The sequence below is a fragment of the Eremothecium sinecaudum genome, chromosome IV (genome assembly GCF_001548555.1).
Source record: "Eremothecium sinecaudum strain ATCC 58844 chromosome IV, complete sequence".
Lineage (NCBI taxonomy): Eukaryota > Fungi > Ascomycota > Saccharomycetes > Saccharomycetales > Saccharomycetaceae > Eremothecium > Eremothecium sinecaudum.
This window is the reverse complement of record NC_030895.1, coordinates 812,390-830,248: the sequence shown is the minus strand read 5'-3', so window position 1 is coordinate 830,248 and position 17,859 is coordinate 812,390. Positions and strand designations below refer to the sequence as shown.

Sequence of the window (17,859 nt, the reverse complement as noted above, 5' to 3'; positions counted from 1 at the left end):
GAACACCCTATAAAAGGTAAGACACATTTATATGATCTTTCCGATGATCATGTAAATAACATCCTGGCGTTTTTAATTTCTAGCTAACTTCATAATTTCATTGTACAACTAATTCATGTATTCATCAAGAAGATTCCTTGGAGTTGAAGCCTGACGAGGAGGCCTTGAAGAGGCCGGATTATCAGAAGTATGTGTAATAGATAAGCTAACGACCTTTGAACGTGGAGACTGCTTTTGATTCATATACTCATCCAGGATATTCCTCGGTGACGATGTATCGTTGAAAGATGCTGAATATGAAGCTTGTTCAGATTTTTGGAACATGTTTGGATGCGACCCACCACTTAACATATTACCTTGCTCAAGCATTTTATTTTCCATTTCACGAAGATCTACATTTTGCGTTTTGGCCATTTTCCTTTTTTCAGTGAAGTCCCAGTTCCGCAGTAAGGATAAAGATAAGTATTCACATCCCATGCGGAAATAAATATTGGCAACCTTTTTAATAATATTGTATTCCGTGTTTTCATTGATCTCCAAAGATCCCTTAAAATAATCTATCTTCTTTTTCCGTAGTTGTAAGTAAAGATGCAGTAGCGCAGGATCTTCCATTAAGTAGGATTTATTGACGATGAGATCCTTATTTATACCTTCGAAGTCTGAACTGAACTCCAATGGAGACATTAATAGACTTTTAATTGCTAAAGCTCTCTTCCGCAACTTCCAGAACACAAAAGTCGAAGTCCAACCGTCGTTTTCTTCGATTGCAGCAGGTAAAACGTACTTTATTAGCATGTTATACAGTTCAGGTCCATTGTCGCCCTCGTAGACCCTGCAAACGCCAATAGCAAGATCTAGATCATTCACCTTCGTCACTAAAACGTTCACGGCGTCTTTTAGCGAATTTGCTATAAGGAAGAAACAAGCTGCGTCTAGGTATCGATGTTTACTAACCAGTACGAATGCGTTTTTTAATGCAGCAGTTCTCCAACGAGGTTCAGAGAAGTCGTTCTTCAGAAATTTCAACATTTTAGCCCCCTCTGGATGAGAAGAGGATATCTTCCATAACCCTAGTAAAACGTTTTTCTTCTTTAACGCCAGATAGAATATCGCGCAGTTGAATGGATTGTTAGTACCATCAACTGCAAATTCAAACTTTGCAATGTGCTCGAATTTTCTTTTTAAATCTTCTTCTGTTGCCCAATATGATATCCTATATTGTTTTGCTCTTGACCAGGAATTCAGATCAGAATCAATCAATGATAATAAAACCTGCTTGTTTTCAGAATGAAGTGCCCACGCGACATCCCTCATTGTAACAGAAGGCTGGGTTTTCATATGTGCAATAAATAGTTTCAATCCCAGAATAAATAATAAGCCGCTAAAATCCACACTCCTTTCATTTTTACTCATTTCCTCCAAGGCCTCTACAACCGTTATCAATGTTTTTTGCTGATTTCGTGTCAAATATGGTAGCATCACTTTTGTTAACGTCTCTCGCAACCTGGAAGACACGTTACTATCAAAATTTTCGCATGCATCTTCAGCTGTATCACTAACGTAGTTTTTCTCGGATGCCATTATAAAATTCCCGTAATTTAAATCTAGGTTTGAAGACAATGCATCTCTTAGATCAGGGTTAAACTCAATTTGTCTCAATTTTGAAAACAATCTCAATAAAATTCCTTTTGTTAATTTTATCTTACCAAAATATAATGCTTGGATTAAGAATTGAGGATGATAGACAGGCAGAGGTCCATTTAGTACACTAGATAAATGCAAAATGTCGTCGGAAATCAACCATCTCGAACCAATTGACCTTACTGTAAAATTGTCAGTTAAGTCCAACTGTTTATCCTCTATGAAAAGTTGGTTACCCGAAGCTACAACTATTGTTCCATCCTTTAACCATGTAGAGTCTCCAATTCTATGCGTAGTATGCTTTGCAATTTCTATCTTTTTTATTGGAGAAAAACTGGGGAGCTTATTAGTGTAATCATATCTTAACTGAGTAAATAAAATTACGTGGTTATCAAAACCAATCGATACAATGCTCTGACCCATTCTTGTACTTGTCCAGTCGATATCCAAAATTGGGGTCTCAAAATTATACTCACATTCTACAACATCCTTGTTAATATCCCAAATTGAGAACACTTTTCTGGTTGAATCAACTATACATATCTTCTCAAAAGAAGAACCAGAAAGTCGCGATGAATTTTTTATATTAGTGTTCATTTCATGGCTTACTTTCCAAACAATGGAAGATTGATCAGCTGCGACCAACGCCTTATGTGTCCGAACGAGCCCGGATGAGGATATAGTGGCAACTAAGTTTCTATCGCTGAAGAAGGTATGCTGAACTGGATCTATCGCAGATGCCAAATAAATAGTTCCACCATCATCGTCATCAACTTGTATTTTATTCGACTGAATCTGGGTGATGGCACTATTGGTAACTTTATAGCATTCAACATGTCCAGTTGAATAGAGAAGGGAAACAAAATGACATTCATGATTATGCTTCTTCTCAGGAGTTGCTATCATTAGTAGTGGGTAGCCTCTTTCACTATTGATTTCCGTTTCACAAATCAGCGCAGCCACTTTCGATTTCACTGATGAGCAATCCCAGGCCTGAAGTTTGTAAGACCTTAATAAAGTGATAACCAAAGCACCCTTCTCATGCACTAATGCATGATATACTGGTGAAGTTGTCAGAATAGAGCTTCTTTTCTTCAATGAGATTCCTGAGTGTAGAGGTTGAGGAACCCACAGTGAATTCTCATCAAATCTGCTTATAGTTAAAACTGCTTCACCGTCACTACTTCTTTGCAATTTTTGGATCGATTTATTATGTCCCGTAAATTTGTGTTCTAATACATTCGTCACAGAGTTTTGTTCAAAAAGTTTATCAACTGAAATCAATAAATGCTTAATGGAACCTCTTAAGTCATGGATTATTATAGATATTTTATGCACAGAATTGTCGAACACCCTAGGTTCTGCGAAGTAAAGAAATTTGGGATTAGATGTAAACCAGGAGGAATTAAGTTTTACAGTCTTCAACTCAGTGATGTTGACAATCCTTGGAGGATCCTCCGACAAATTTTCTAATGCAATCACCCTTAACAGTCCCTTGGTTGATATAATACCCACCATCTCCACATGATTATCAGATAGATAGTTTAAAAAGGGTTTAGATGAATCTTTAGGAATTGTCCTTTCCAGTATCCAGTTATCGATAACTAATGCAAATCTTTCACCCTTCCCCTTATCTAGTTGTATGGTGCCCCAATTCTGTACATTATTTTTGTTCTCATTATCAAAATTCGACCAAATCCTAAAATTATAATCTGAACATAGTGTGTAAAGTATATGTATCGTCGGTTGTGTTTCGGATTCAACTTTCCGCCAGCGGAACATTGTAACGTACCCAACATGCGGAATCAAAGTCAAATCAAAGAGTACATGGTCCCCAGCGTTGCTTATCCTTCTCCAAACCTTCAATTTTTTATCATACTTGCCAAGAGTAGCAATAAGTTGGGCATCTTGTGACACCAAACATCTATAAACTGGTGTTGGATGCCTCTGTGTCCATAGTAGATAAGGACAAAGGGTATTAATATCACTTTTAAACTTCCATAAAGATAGATAGTCCGATCCAACCACTATCTCATCATTCAGAGTCCATTCCAAACAGTTAACTCGAGATTCATCATGAAATATTGTAGTACTTGCAACCCATTTTGGATCTTTTGATATATTATGCAGAGGTTCATAAATATGTACAACGTTCCCAACGGCTATTGCAATTAATCCAGAGATTTCACTAATATCAACTGCAGTAGCATCATTATCAAAGTAAATTGTTTGAAGCTTCGTAAACCTATTTGAAAGGATAATTAAATTATTCCCAGAGCAATATGCTAAAATTGTATGCCTTTTCCACGTTTTATGACAAATAGTCTGTATTGTCTTATTAGGTTCACCAGGTAAGAAGTTTAGCATAGCTAGTCACCCTCAAACAATTATAGTGGCCTCAGTAACCAGTTAAACTTTTATAGAGCGAAATTGATATACTTCTATTCATCATTAATGTTGTATTTAGGGGATTCCAGTTTTTTCCATTAAAGCTTTCACAAGATTTTCGCTTTGTCAGAAGAAGACATCACCTATCACCAAAGTTAACGATAATAGAGGTACTTATTTATTTAAGATGGTTGCTAGTTGTAAAGACCAGAGAAAAGCTGTTTCGATATGTCTTCAGCGGTCTCCATGTGTTATGATTGAAAGAAACACTCCAAAGAAGTGTTTGGAAGATCCAGAGCTTTTGAAAGAACTGCCTGAACTTTGTATTTCGCAAATGAAAGCATTTCTAGAGTGCAAAAGAGGAATAGTGGATATGAAGAAGAGATTCAGAGGTAATGCCCCTCTTTCTACTGGTAGATATGATCAACAGTATGAAAATTTGTCATCTGGTAATTTTGACCCCAGAGATGAGATGAAGAAACTAGAGTTATTGGATAGTAGCAGTAAGACATGATAATGTTTTATGTGGTTCATGTGAAAAGTTACTCGTAGGGGAACTGCGAGGTTTTTTGTTATACAAGCGATGAATAGGACAAATTTTGTCCTGCGCTAAATATGGTGAATATGTTGATATATCGATGAACTGGTTTGTATTAAAAGGATAAGATAGCGAATATTTCGGATTTAGGAATAGTAGTGGCATAATTAGTGTTACTTAGAGGTCCAGAAAGTCACTTTTTATTGCCCTCTGGCGGAGAGTTAGTGTAAATAATTATTTTATCTAAAAACTAGTCTTCATGGATGGCTCTTTTAGAAACTATCACTTAATGCTATATTCAAGCAATATGAGATGATTTAAACTGCATTAGGCTCCCATTTGCTTTCTAGCCGTTTTTAGTTATGTAATACTGTGCAACTTATAATTCGAATTTTTGACATTTACAAGCTCATCACGAGAGAACGCCGTGTAAAGTTGAAAGCTTGCTAAATTTAATACTAAGGTAATGGATTCAGAGGACTTAAGGTCACTGGATGCTGCTATAGTTTCGCAAGATTCATTAGAGCGGAAAATAGAGACAAATGCAGAGAAGTTTATCAACCAACATCAGTTAGAACAGGAAGAAGCACGCCTTAGCCGATATACAGAGAAGCTAAAATTGCTAAAGCACCGAGTAGCTACGATAGAAAGGAATATTCAAAAGGCTACAAGAATTAGTGTCCGGGCCAGGCTACGAGAGCAAGTGTTAGAGTTGAAAGAAAAAGAGATCAAACCATTATTGGATGATATAAATGATATTAAAGAAAGGATTAAAGACATTAAAAAGGATAATTCCTCTAAATCAGACAGCGTAGATGCCGATGGAAGAAGACATAGCGAGTCAGAACGAGATTTTCTTATAAGAACGGGTAAAATTACGGCATTTGGGAATCTTACAGAATTTAAAATTGAAGATGAGGTGACAACCGAGAATACACAGAAAATTATAGAAGAGGATGGCATAATACAGCCTGAAAATAACGATGAAGCATATAGCAGTGATAATCCCGAAGTAGATGAAATAGTTCTGAGTGATGAAGGCGTTATTAACGTTGAGGAGGATATCGATGACGGGATAGAAGAGCATTACCAGAAGCGACTGAAAAATTGGGTTGCAAAGCGAAGCGCTCAGCGTACGAATGATCCCCATCCAGACTGGCCAGAGTGGGAAAAGCCCAATCCTCTTAGAACAGGCGCGGAGTTGAATGGCGGTTTCAAGATACCGGGTGAGATATTTACTCAATTGTTTAATTACCAAAAGACCTGTGTACAGTGGCTTTACGAACTTTACCAGCAGAAGAGTGGTGGAATATTAGGTGATGAGATGGGTCTAGGTAAAACGATTCAAATCATAGCGTTCTTGGCTTCATTGCATCACTCTAGAAAGCTAGATGGGCCGATTTTAGTTGTTTGCCCGGCAACTGTGATGAAACAATGGTGCAATGAGATACATTCATGGTGGCCACCATTGCGTACAATTATATTGCACTCAATTGGCTCAGGCATGGTTAATAAGAAACGATTGTCAGAGGACCAGATGGAGGAGCTCTTCTTAACCTCTAGCCGAGACGAATTGTCCTACGACCAATACTCAGATGACGTTAGCTTCCATAGAACGCGGAAACAGCTTGAAGCAAAATATGGTGTCAGCACATTGATAAAAAGAGTAATAGAACAGGGCCATATTTTGATTTCTACATATGTTGGTTTAAGAATACATGCGGATGAATTGCTAAACGTGAAATGGGGCTACGTAGTCCTAGACGAGGGCCACAAGATCCGTAACCCCGACTCCGAAATAGCTCTCACTTGCAAGCAACTTAAGACACATCACCGGGTCATATTATCTGGGACTCCAATCCAGAACAATTTGACAGAGCTATGGAGTTTATTTGATTTTATATTTCCTGGCAAGCTAGGAACCTTGCCCATATTCCAGCAGCAATTTTCAATTCCGATAAATACTGCAGGATATGCAAATGCTACAAATATGCAAGTACAGACGGGATACAAGTGCGCAGTAGCGTTGAAAGACTTAATTTCCCCATATTTACTGCGAAGAGTCAAAAGCGACGTTGCGAAGGACCTACCAAAAAAGAATGAAATGGTTTTATTCTGCAAGATGACCCAATTCCAACGAGAGAAGTACCTGCAGTTTTTAAACTCCGATGAGCTAGTCAAGATTAAAAACGGCAAGCGGCAGGTGTTGTATGGTATCGACATTTTGCGTAAGATTTGTAATCACCCCGATCTCTTGGAACGCGAGTTTATTAAACAAAAGCGGTCATATGGAGATCCTAAGCGCTCCGGAAAAATGCAAACAGTCAAGCAACTACTCGTATCTTGGCGCAAGCAGGGCCATAAGGCGTTGCTTTTCACTCAATCTAGGCAAATGCTTGACATATTGGAAAAAGCAGTAACCGAAAAGTACAAGGATCTTTCCGACCTAAAATACCTCCGCATGGACGGTACTACGAATATTGCAAAACGCCAGAATCTCGTTGATAAATTTAACAACGAGGACTACGACTTATTCCTGCTTACTACCAGGGTAGGCGGTCTCGGCGTCAATCTAACTGGCGCCAATAGGATTATAATTTTTGACCCGGACTGGAATCCATCGACCGACCTGCAAGCTAGAGAAAGAGCTTGGCGGATAGGACAGAAAAGGGAGGTCATAATTTACCGTCTCATGATTTCGGGATCTATAGAAGAGAAAATCTATCATCGCCAGATTTTTAAGCAGTTTTTGACTAATAAGGTCCTTAATAACCCCAAACAAAAACGGTTTTTTAAGATGAACGAACTACATGATCTCTTCTCCCTTGGCAATGAGCACAGTTTTGCAAACGAAGAGTTTTCGCAAGAGGTTAAAAAGCAAACCCAAAAAATGATAAAAGATACCGCAGCAGATGCCGACGATTTTAATGAAATTGTCAATTTCGAGGGTGTAGCTAAACTGGAGGGGTTTTATAGCTCAAAAGAACAAAAAGAAAAACAGAAGGACGAGGATTCAAGATTATTGGAAGGTTTATTCAGTGGAGGTGACGTAACAAACGCAGAAACGAATAATTTCCCCCCTCATTTTCTAGACCCTGCAACAGACAATAATATCTCAAAAGAAGCCAGCCGCGTCGCAGAAAATGCTGTTGCAATGTTACGAAAATCAAGAAAGATCACAAAAAGATTCGAGGTAGGAACTCCAACCTGGACTGGGAAGTTTGGAAACGCCGGTAGGATCAAAAAGAAGAAATCGAACCAGACAAATTCCTCGACGTTATTAGCAAAATTTGCGGAATCAAGTAATACGATTAAAAATATCTCAATTGATGATAATGTAGTAGATAATTACACCGAGATTTTAGGAAGGACTCAGGATTATTTGAAGAAACGCCCTGATTTTTTCAGTAAATCGGAGGATATTATGAAAACCCTCGGCGTTGAAATTAGAAATAAGGAGGAGCTTATGAGAATAAGGGCGCTTCTTAAGGAAATAGCCACATTCGATAAAGCAAAATTGGGCTGGGTACTGAAAAGCGAATTTCGAGATCGGGCAGCTTGATCGCCTTCGGAATGCATGCTATATGCGCGTTTGTCGTTCTCCTGTCGTGAAGAGTGGTGGACACAAAGTTCCAACCGAGGATATTTATTCCTCACATTAGATCATGATTTGAATTTCTATATGATGTTACGGACGAATCCTTTTTAAGACTTTAATCAGTTTTGTTTTCTCTCAGGATTTTCCAATCCATACATTTAGTGCGGCATCAATAAAATGGCAGATTCAGTGGATTCATGCACTACAAGCTCCTTAACAGAGTCCAGTACATGGAAAAACTTGGTACTTTGTTTTGATGGAACAGACAATACATTTGGACCTGACCCCTTTACAAATGTTTTAAAGATTTTTCGCATGTTGGAAAGTAATAATGATGGATCTCAGATGTGTTACTACCAGCCAGGGATCGGTACTAGTGTTAGTGTATTGGGAACTATTAAAGCTACTACAAGAAGCAAATTTGTAAATACTGTGGACTCAATGTTTGCATTTACGTTAGACCATCATATCATCTCTGCGTACTTATTTTTGATGGAGTACTATGAGGTGGGGGACAAAATTTTTATGTTTGGTTTCAGCAGAGGTGCTTTTACCGCCAGAGTTCTAACTGGAATGTTGGAGAGAGTTGGCTTACTCAAAAGAGGCTTGGAAGATTTGGCCCCTATGGCGTGGAAGCTTTATGAAGCTTGGGAGTATGCGGCACAGCCAAGCCAGCCGAATTACACAACCACTTTAATAGATGAATTTAGGAATACTTTTGGGCGGAATATAGCAGTGCGTGTGCATTTTGAAGGTTTGTTTGATTCTGTTAACTCTTGTGGTATAATTCGTGACAGACTATTCCCATATACATCGCGAAGCGGAATTGTAGATCATGTTCGACATGCTGTAAGCATTGATGAAAGAAGGGGCAAGCTAAAACAGCAAAGCTTTTCCCCAAATCCTTATACTCAGAAACTATTTTCTTTCGTTTACAGAAACTATATTGTTGAGACTAATCGTGGCTCTTCAACTGTCATAGATAACGCTAGTGAAGCGTATTCAAATCCAATTATCAATTCAACAGTGGCCAATTTTAGAGCCGAGCATCCAAATCCAGGTACAGATGTAGATCTTGAACTTGGTATTGAAAACTCCAAAAGTGATCCCAAATCAGCTGAATTGTTGCGTAATGTGAATGATTACTTGACTATTGGCATAGGGAGAAAGAATAGATCTTCCTGGTTCAGGCGGAAGTTCAACTCTCTTTCAAGGCAACGTGTAGAAGGCACATTCCAAAGGTATTCTCCAGATAGTGATTATTCAGGCGATGAGGTGCTTGTTTCCTCAGATTTAATAGAAAAATGGTTTCCAGGTGATCATTCAGATGTGGGCGGCGGTTGGGCTCCTGACATGGAAACTGAACAGTTCATCAGTGACCTTCCATTGCGTTGGATCTTATCCGAAGCAATAAAGTACGGGGTTTTTTTTAAGAAGGGCGTTATCCGTCAATACGCAGATTCATATACTTCGGCAGGTAGCCTTCTTTCAGCAACTCATGATATGTTGAGTTGGCATACTGGGCATCTAACAATGCGAAGTCCATTCGCACTTAATCAAAATCCTTCTAAAAAAGACCTTGATAAATTCCGCGGGCTGTTAAAAGTACCAAAGAAGGTCTTCCGTGCTCTTAGAGGGAAGCATAAATCTTCGCGATATGGGTCAACGGAACAAGAAGATTCAGGGACGGTAAAGCAAGGATGTGTTCCAAAGCTCGTGAAGAACAATGGCCACGGGTCGAAAAGTATATTTCAGGTTATTTTGTGGTGGGTTGTTGAACTAATAGCAATTGGAATAAGATTAGAAGATGAGAAGTGCAGGTGGAAGAATGTCTACGTGCCGAATTTAGGTAGACACCGTAATATTCCAGAATACGGGGAAATGCATTGGTCAGTTTACTGGAGGTGTAAATTTGTTCAAGACTATAGGCCGTCTAATCTACCAGCTTATGCGGCTGATTTAATAGAGGAATACCTTGGGATTGAATTACTGGATAAGAAGAAGCGGAAGGGTAGGTCTAAGGTTACAGCAGAAGCTCTGTTATATCCTAGCGACCAATCCGTACAGAATCAAGGTGATAGTTATACAAGCAGTTCTGTAGATGTAGAGATAATAGCTGCCCTTGATGAACAGCAATTACAGAGGTGGATTGAAAACTCCTGGAAGGATATACCCGATGATCTCGAACAGTTACTACAACTGAATCCAGATCTATAATACTTGAAAAACTATTCGATGTTGCCTCACAAACCTAATTGCTCCGATTTTTCATTTTACAAATTTAAATACTTCGCGTATATTAATCTTGAATACATAACCTTACTATGCGTAATATTTTAGGGACAGGAAACGTGGTTAACAGTAGACAAAACAATTAGATACCATTAAAATTGAGGTAGTTACATCAGTTATGGGAGTTATTTGACAGGTGATAATATCATTGCACATTTTCATTACTAGTGATTTGTATCTGTTAATAAATAAACTGTTTTGTACAAAAGGAATATGTTCGTTTAAAATAAATATAAAATGCGTAAAAAATTCCCACCCAAGATTTAATGTAAAATGATAACATGATGGTCGTCACCATTAGTAGAAGGCGTCTCACCTTGTTCAATCATTAGTCATCTTGTGAAAAAATTTCGAAAATAAATGTTATCAGTGTCCCCTGGCTTAACCAATAATTAACTTATCACCGTCAAATTCATATTGTGGAATTTCTAAGTTCAATGGTGCTGGTCCCTTTCTAATTCTACCGGAAATATCGTAGTGGGAACCGTGACATGGACAGAACCAACCACCGAAATCACCAGCTTCACCAATAGGAACACAACCCAAGTGGGTACAGATACCCAACATAACCAACCATTCTGGTTGCTTAACTCTGTCTGCATCAGTTTGAGCATCCTTCAAAGACGATATAGAGACCTCGTTAGCTTCGGTAATTTCAGCGGGAGTTCTGTGTCTGATGAAAACTGGCTTACCTTGCCACTTAACAACAACATTCTTACCCTCTGGAATAGCTGCCAAGCTCACTTCGACCTTGGCCATAGCCAAAATATCAGCGGAAGCCGACATGGATGAAACAAAAGTTTCAACGGTAGACTTAGCACCGGCCGAAGATAGTAAACCTAAAGAACCAACCATAAAGTAAGCATATGAACGACCTTTGTCAGCATTTCTGTTTTCCTTAACGTAATCACTAAAATCTGGAGTTCTATAGGTTGATTTAGCAGCAACAGCGGAGGAAGAAATCAATCTTGCTTGAGAAACAGTTTTCAAAGACTTCAAAGAATTTCTTAGACCCAACATCATCCTTTAAAATATATATCGAAATTATCTCCCAGGTACCTCTGTAATTGCCTAAACACTGCAGATACACTTAACTTCTATTCAATGAATCCGAAAAAAGATTTCTTCAATGCTTAGAAATGTTCTTTAACTCAGAAGTAAATATGCTTAAAGCAATTCAATGATTGGTGTTAGTGAAGAAGTGTTGATATTTTTTTTTGGCGGCAATTTTGGTGCAATCCCATTGGTTCGTTTAAAACGAGTTATATTATATAATATAAAATGACGCAAAGCCCAAATTAGGAAATGGGATGTCAGCGTGCTCGATGTCATCTAAAACCGTAGCCCTCAGATTCTTCAATTGCAATAAGGATCTTTTCTCTAAGCATTTCCTTTGTTTCGTACTCATATAAGCAGATCTCATTAAAGCAAGTGTGTGAGATCGGTAAGCGGTCTGCGCCGGATTTGAGCTTAGAGATGCGGAATGGGATTGTTGTAACGCCTGTAGCCGGTACACGGTCTGAGCCTGTCACAAATTGAAGAAGTTTCCTCTGCTTAGAGTAGTCAAATTCCTGTAATATTTCCCAGAACCAATTGACCACTGGAGTAGTGTCTTCGAAGCCACCCTGGTATTTTGTCACACTGCGCAACATGTCGACGTCAAGATTCTGTTCATTGCTACCGCAGACTAGCTGCTCGACTTCTTCAGAGCCAAAAAGCTGAAATGTGTTACCTTCTATAACATGAAAAAACCCACATTTAAAACTTTCAAAGCTAGCTTCAATTGATTTGTTGAGGTAAAAATCCATCCAGAGTTTGAAGAATTCGTGTTTGTTGTGCTGCGTGACAGGGCGGTTTCTACCGTTTTCGCAGAGTTCTTGATAATGTACGACATTTTCATTAAGACAGTCTGAAAAGCTTGTCTCAAAAGTTAGACAAAATAAGTCTTCGAAATCGTCTCCGTCGTATTCTAGCATTTTAAGTAAGTTTCCGCCAGTTTCAGGATAAAGTTCTAGGAAGTCGTTAACTGATAGGTTTTCCCCACAAAGCTTCTTGTATAATGCCCTAGGAAACTTTAGGTCTAAAATAGTACTATTGTAGATTGCAAGACCTAGTACGAGGCCAAAAAGATAGTACAACTCCAAACTATTGTTTTGGCCTTGCAAAAGCTCCGGATTCATTGAGGACGTTATTGAAAACCATGAAAGCCGACTTTGCGCAACGTATACAAATAATCCATTGTTGGGATTAAATAGATCCCTGGTTAATAATAAAAACCACTCTTTACGTAAACCACCAGCATCTATGCCAGGTTCGTTTACAAATTCTATTCTTAGTGATTTTTTAAGGTCTTTCTGCTGTGCTTGAATTCCCAGAAGAGAATCCTGTGTAACAAAGTTTCTTCTGATGCGGATTTTTAAGTAGACATCTACAACTTGCTTTCTATCCAATGCCTTGAGAAACGCCTGCTCTGCGCTATATTCCATGAGCCTCCGAGTCTCATATTCTAATATGGAGATTTTCATTCCTAAAGAGAACAAAAATGGACACTGACATATAGTAAAAGGTCCACTATTTGCAACGAGTGACATATTATTATTTTCCTTATCCTGATCGATACTTTTAGTACTAGATTTCTGCCATATTTCAAAGTCTTTCTTGTAATCAACAAAATCTAGCATTGTATTATAAAATGTTGAGCATGGGCATTTGTATACAGCTTGATTAACCACATAAAATAATAGAAGGAATTTCGCACCAGTTTTTATGTGCCAATCATCGCTATATTCCTCTGGCTTAAATTTGAAATCTGCATTTAAGGTTTCTTTTGCGCCTCCAGACGTTATTGGTTTAACGAAGCCAGTAAAAAAAGAGTTCATATTGGCTCTATTTATCCTTCTTGTTCCATTTGCTAGGGCTGGATTCAACTTCTGTGAGCTTTGGAAATCTTCTATCTGAGGGCTCATAATTGCATGACTGAGGTTTTTTCCAAGATTGTGCAATATTCTAGTAAAGTGGAAGGTGATATACATATTTATCAACTCGATTTTTGATACAAACGCTTCATTTCCCAAATGCTTCAAATAATGTACTAATTCTTTAGCAGTAGGAATATCGAGACATGATAAATAACCAATAACCTTTTTTAATACCTCATACGATATTGCTCGGAACTGCGGTGTGTTGCATTTGGCTTCAACATTCGCAAGAGTCTGTTTGAAACTTGGGACCTCTAATATGATAAGTATCCATCTATATGCTCTTAACCGTTTTTGTTTTGACTCCCCGCTAGATAGCGACGCTAAAGAAACTTGAGGTCGCTTTAATAATTCGTTAGATGCCAGGAGAAACGTATGAAATGGCTTCTTCGTTGGTAACTCCATCAACAACCGATAAAATTCCTCGACTTCTTCATAGTTCATAATTTTATTAGGATTCTTTGTTTCAAAAGAAGAGTTAAGTGGGAATATACTCATCAATCGTGACGCAATGTATTCCTCCACAGGATAGAATACGTGGTGCTTTTTAATATGCTTTTCTGATTTATCAAGTTCCAAGTAATGCTCATTACAGAAGGCAATCAAACTCTTTATTTCATCTAATTTAAACGGCCCGGTAGGTTCACGATTTGGAGTTATTCCTTTTAACACAACTGTGACATAACAAACAGAGCAGCGAAATTTGCAAATGTTTATTGGATGTTGTAGTATGGTTCCACAGCAGCAGCAACTTGATGTAATAAATTCAATATAAGGTTCCTGAGGCAGAGCAACACTATTTGATATAATTTGAATCTTATGACGTTCTCTAAAGTTTAAGTTTTTACTGAAGATACTCATCTGAATTTTATTCTGGTAATTAATTCAATTTTACAAATGCTAGCTTTGAAGGTAATTCAATATCAGTAAATAAATTATTCGAGCTGTTTCTGACTTCCTGACTTAATATTATTTATCATAAATCTTTCTTGTATAATTTTGAATACAGCTATTAAGCTCGTTCTCGGGACGCTGACATCGCCACAAAATATAAGTAGTAGGTTGACTTTCACGTTAAAAAACACACCCTTATAACTTGTAAACAAACCAAAATATAAAATACCTTCCTTAAATGCCTCCAAAGACTCAATTTAAACTTTTTCGTGTTAAATGGCTCCTAGGTTACTCCTAACTGAAATTAGAAGACCAGAAAAGTTTATCTTGTGCTCGATCTGGACCGAAAAGGAGGTATTAGTGGTAGAATGGGATAACTTATCGATATATAAATCAATTGAGTTGGACGTAAAGCGAAAGTACATTACTCATAAAGTTGGGATCTCAAATGCTTGGCCATATTTTGAGCCGGTTTTACATGCTTATTATGTTTTGGTTTTAGGGTTGGATGGAACTTTGGAGTTTTTAAATGAGAATTTGGAAGTTGTTGACGTCTTCGAGATTGATGACACTATATTTAACCCCATTTGTCAATTTGATGAACTAAGGAATCGTTTCTTTATTGTATGGGACTTGTTTACTATCTTTAAATTTGAAATTGATCCGAGTTCGAAGAAGTTCTTTAAAAACATGAAGAGAATCTATAGTACATCTGACGAAATTGTTCAAGTTGGAGGATGTTGGGATGAAGAAACTGATGGTGAGGTTTTCAGACTAGATTTGCTACTCCGCACCAAGTATTGCAGCACGTTTTATTTTGATTCAATACGAGAAAACAAAAGTGAGGAATTGCATGTAGAGTGGTTCCCTACATCAAAAATACAGGAAGTTGGTTCATTTAGTCAACCTCCAAAAATGGCTGTAGTTAAGGATTTTGGAACTATTTTTGTTACACCAAAAGACTCCTTCATATTTTCGAGCCAGTCATTGTCTATGCATAATGTAAATGGGAAATTTATGAAATCATCTGTTGAAGTAGGGCCGTTCCCGACAAATAACTCCCCTAGCCTAAAGGTTGTAGGCATAAAATCTGCTACAGACGGGCAACTACTAAAAATAACCGGAATGACCAATTGTGGCGATTATTTTGAACTTAAATGCGAGTATGAATATAATGCAGAAAAGTCAACGGTATCAAGAACGGTTTTAAATTGTGGTACTACATTATTGAATGTAGGCGATCAAATAGATTTTTTCCAGCTCTTTGACAGTAACTGGTATGCTGTTCATTCAAAATCTGCAGGGCTATACTTTCGTTCCGCTTCAACAGCTAAACAAGATGTCGTTCCAGGCATACTAAAACATAACTCTTTACTTCACTCTAATATTTCGGGCGGATTAGTCTCTGATCTTAAAAGTTTAGTGTTTTGTGGTGGTAACTCCAAGAATAGTGGCTTTGTTGAAATCCATCGATTAGGGTTTATGGAGGACTCAAGAATCAAAATCCAGCAGTTGTCATTTGGTTCAAACGTAAAAAAAATATGGCCGACTGCGGATGGCATATACTGGATAGATCGAACGAATAGGTTATTCTTGAATGAAAAAATCCTTGAAGAGAATATAGATGTATTGATTGTAACTAGCGGTGGTGATATTGTTCGTGAAAACTCTCAGCTTTTATCTTCATGTGCCGTGGGTGAACATCATTACGTCTCCGTTGATCGAATGTATAACGTTAAGTGGAGTGATACAGGAGCAGTTTTACAGCTACCGGCAGTTACAGACCCTACTATAAAACCATTCATTACATACGCTGAGGATTTAACAATTGTAGTCTCTCAACAAACAGTTCAGATTATTGAGAACCGTAAGATTGTTAGAAGTTTTAAATTGCGAGGGATCAATTCAATATTCAGTTATGTTCTAAAAAAGTACTGCAGACAAACATGTCAAATTATCTGCGATGATACGGGATGTGTGCATATCTGCACTCTTAATAATAGGATTATTGCCAAACTACAAGCGCATTCCAAAGGGCTTCATATAATTAACGTCCCTGCGTCCGATAAAGTTATTTTATATCGTTTCAATACCGTTCTCCTACTATCGCTTGATGAATTGAGCATTGGAAGTGTTAGATTTCCAGTTGCTGCTGCTGCAATTAACCCTGATTCTAACGACGTCTTTTTAGTTACTAGTTCTGAGGGCAGTCTTTATCGAATTCAATGTCCAACCGTTAGCGAATGGCGGCTGGTTCCTATTAAGGTCTCTACTTTACTACCGTCTTTACCAACTAAGTTCATAACTTTGGAAATAGAACCTACATTCATGGTTGGCACTCTAATAACAGAAAATTTTGATAAAATTAGATTCAAGTCTGAATATCATTCGAAAATCGTTGTGGTTAATAGCATTTCTGGCAAAATTGTTTCTTCTCACGACTTCTTAAAAGAACACCCTAACATGATTGTTACAGATATTATCTCAACTAATTATGAGGCTGGACCTCATACGAGTGCTGTCACGAACGATGCATTATTCGCAAAAAGAATACCCTATGAAAAGTGCGTACTTGCCTCCGTAAGTTATGAAACAGCCGATGAAGAGTATGAGAATCTTTTCCTTTTCTCCATAGACGATTCTAATGGTGTTATTGAACTCCAAACAAAGTACAACGTTGACTTTTCCGTGTCAATGTTAATAAATTATTATGATAGCACCTTTTTTGCAATTGGAGAATACTTACAAGCCTTTAAACTTGATTACCATGTAAAGGAAAATCGGTTTGATATTCAGGTACTGTCGGAAAGAATCGAACTTTCTGCAGTTCCCAGGAATGCATTTCTATTAGAAACTCCTACCCAAGGAGAACCAATAACCAAAAAGCGGGGCCGACATGTAAGCTCTGATACGATAGTAATTGAAAGCTTATTTAAAGGGTTTCAACAGTTTGAAATAACTTATAACGTTGCAAAGAGGCAATGCAATAACTCATCTGTTTCGACCATTGATCATTTTTCCTTTACACTACTGTGCATAAACGATATGGATCCGTTATTTGGAAGTACTTCAGAATTTAACGCCCTTAAGGCCAGTGCATTGTCATTAAATACTACTGATTCGACTCCACTTTTGGCCGTATGTGATACTGATAACACATTGACAATTTTAAATAGAAATGAAGAAGAAGTCATAGTCGCACAGATTGAGATACCTCACAGAGTGACAACGATAATAACATTAAAATGCGATTATTACAGCAAAAAACCCTGCATTAAGACATTGCTTGACAAAAATGTCAATCCGCTATTTTTCATTAATACCATTTACGGTGGTTGTTATTTGGTAAGTCAGGCTTTAAATAGTTTGGATACCCTTGGTAATAGCATAAACGGCATAACAATTGATGAAGACAGAGATTTGAGTGTCCAGATAGGACCTGATATTATTTATCCAACCGTTTTTTTTGACAGTAGTACAAATATATCATAATGTAATTTAAAAGGCCAGTAAAAAATTATTCAATTTAG

At 37.7% G+C, this 17,859-nt stretch overlaps 7 protein-coding genes across 7 annotated transcripts; 4 read left to right on the top strand and 3 right to left on the bottom strand.

Annotated features, from left to right (window-relative positions):
* Positions 1 to 108: 108 nt before the first annotated feature.
* RAV1 (Rav1p) lies at positions 109 to 4,008 on the bottom strand (the record flags this gene model as incomplete). The annotated part of the gene is made up of 1 exon (XM_018131815.1): positions 109 to 4,008. The coding sequence occupies one exon, from the start codon at positions 4,006 to 4,008 to the stop codon at positions 109 to 111; it is 3,900 nt and encodes a 1,299-aa protein (XP_017987607.1).
* Positions 4,009 to 4,216: 208 nt separating this feature from the next.
* On the top strand, positions 4,217 to 4,543 carry PET191 (Pet191p; the record flags this gene model as incomplete). The annotated part of the gene is made up of 1 exon (XM_018131816.1): positions 4,217 to 4,543. The coding sequence occupies one exon, from the start codon at positions 4,217 to 4,219 to the stop codon at positions 4,541 to 4,543; it is 327 nt and encodes a 108-aa protein (XP_017987606.1).
* A 490-nt stretch (positions 4,544 to 5,033) lies between these two features.
* RAD26 (DNA-dependent ATPase RAD26) lies at positions 5,034 to 8,129 on the top strand (the record flags this gene model as incomplete). Its single annotated transcript, XM_018131817.1, has 1 exon — positions 5,034 to 8,129. The coding sequence occupies one exon, from the start codon at positions 5,034 to 5,036 to the stop codon at positions 8,127 to 8,129; it is 3,096 nt and encodes a 1,031-aa protein (XP_017987605.1).
* A 213-nt stretch (positions 8,130 to 8,342) lies between these two features.
* Positions 8,343 to 10,382, top strand: AW171_hschr42508 (uncharacterized protein; the record flags this gene model as incomplete). Its single annotated transcript, XM_018131818.1, has 1 exon — positions 8,343 to 10,382. The coding sequence occupies one exon, from the start codon at positions 8,343 to 8,345 to the stop codon at positions 10,380 to 10,382; it is 2,040 nt and encodes a 679-aa protein (XP_017987604.1).
* A 456-nt stretch (positions 10,383 to 10,838) lies between these two features.
* Positions 10,839 to 11,480, bottom strand: RIP1 (ubiquinol--cytochrome-c reductase catalytic subunit RIP1; the record flags this gene model as incomplete). Its single annotated transcript, XM_018131819.1, has 1 exon — positions 10,839 to 11,480. One exon carries the CDS (start codon positions 11,478 to 11,480, stop codon positions 10,839 to 10,841), a length of 642 nt encoding a protein of 213 aa, XP_017987603.1.
* A 305-nt stretch (positions 11,481 to 11,785) lies between these two features.
* Positions 11,786 to 14,296, bottom strand: HUL4 (putative E3 ubiquitin-protein ligase HUL4; the record flags this gene model as incomplete). The annotated part of the gene is made up of 1 exon (XM_018131820.1): positions 11,786 to 14,296. The coding sequence occupies one exon, from the start codon at positions 14,294 to 14,296 to the stop codon at positions 11,786 to 11,788; it is 2,511 nt and encodes an 836-aa protein (XP_017987602.1).
* Positions 14,297 to 14,605: 309 nt separating this feature from the next.
* MLO127 (Mlo127p) lies at positions 14,606 to 17,821 on the top strand (the record flags this gene model as incomplete). The annotated part of the gene is made up of 1 exon (XM_018131821.1): positions 14,606 to 17,821. One exon carries the CDS (start codon positions 14,606 to 14,608, stop codon positions 17,819 to 17,821), a length of 3,216 nt encoding a protein of 1,071 aa, XP_017987601.1.
* Positions 17,822 to 17,859: the final 38 nt, after the last annotated feature.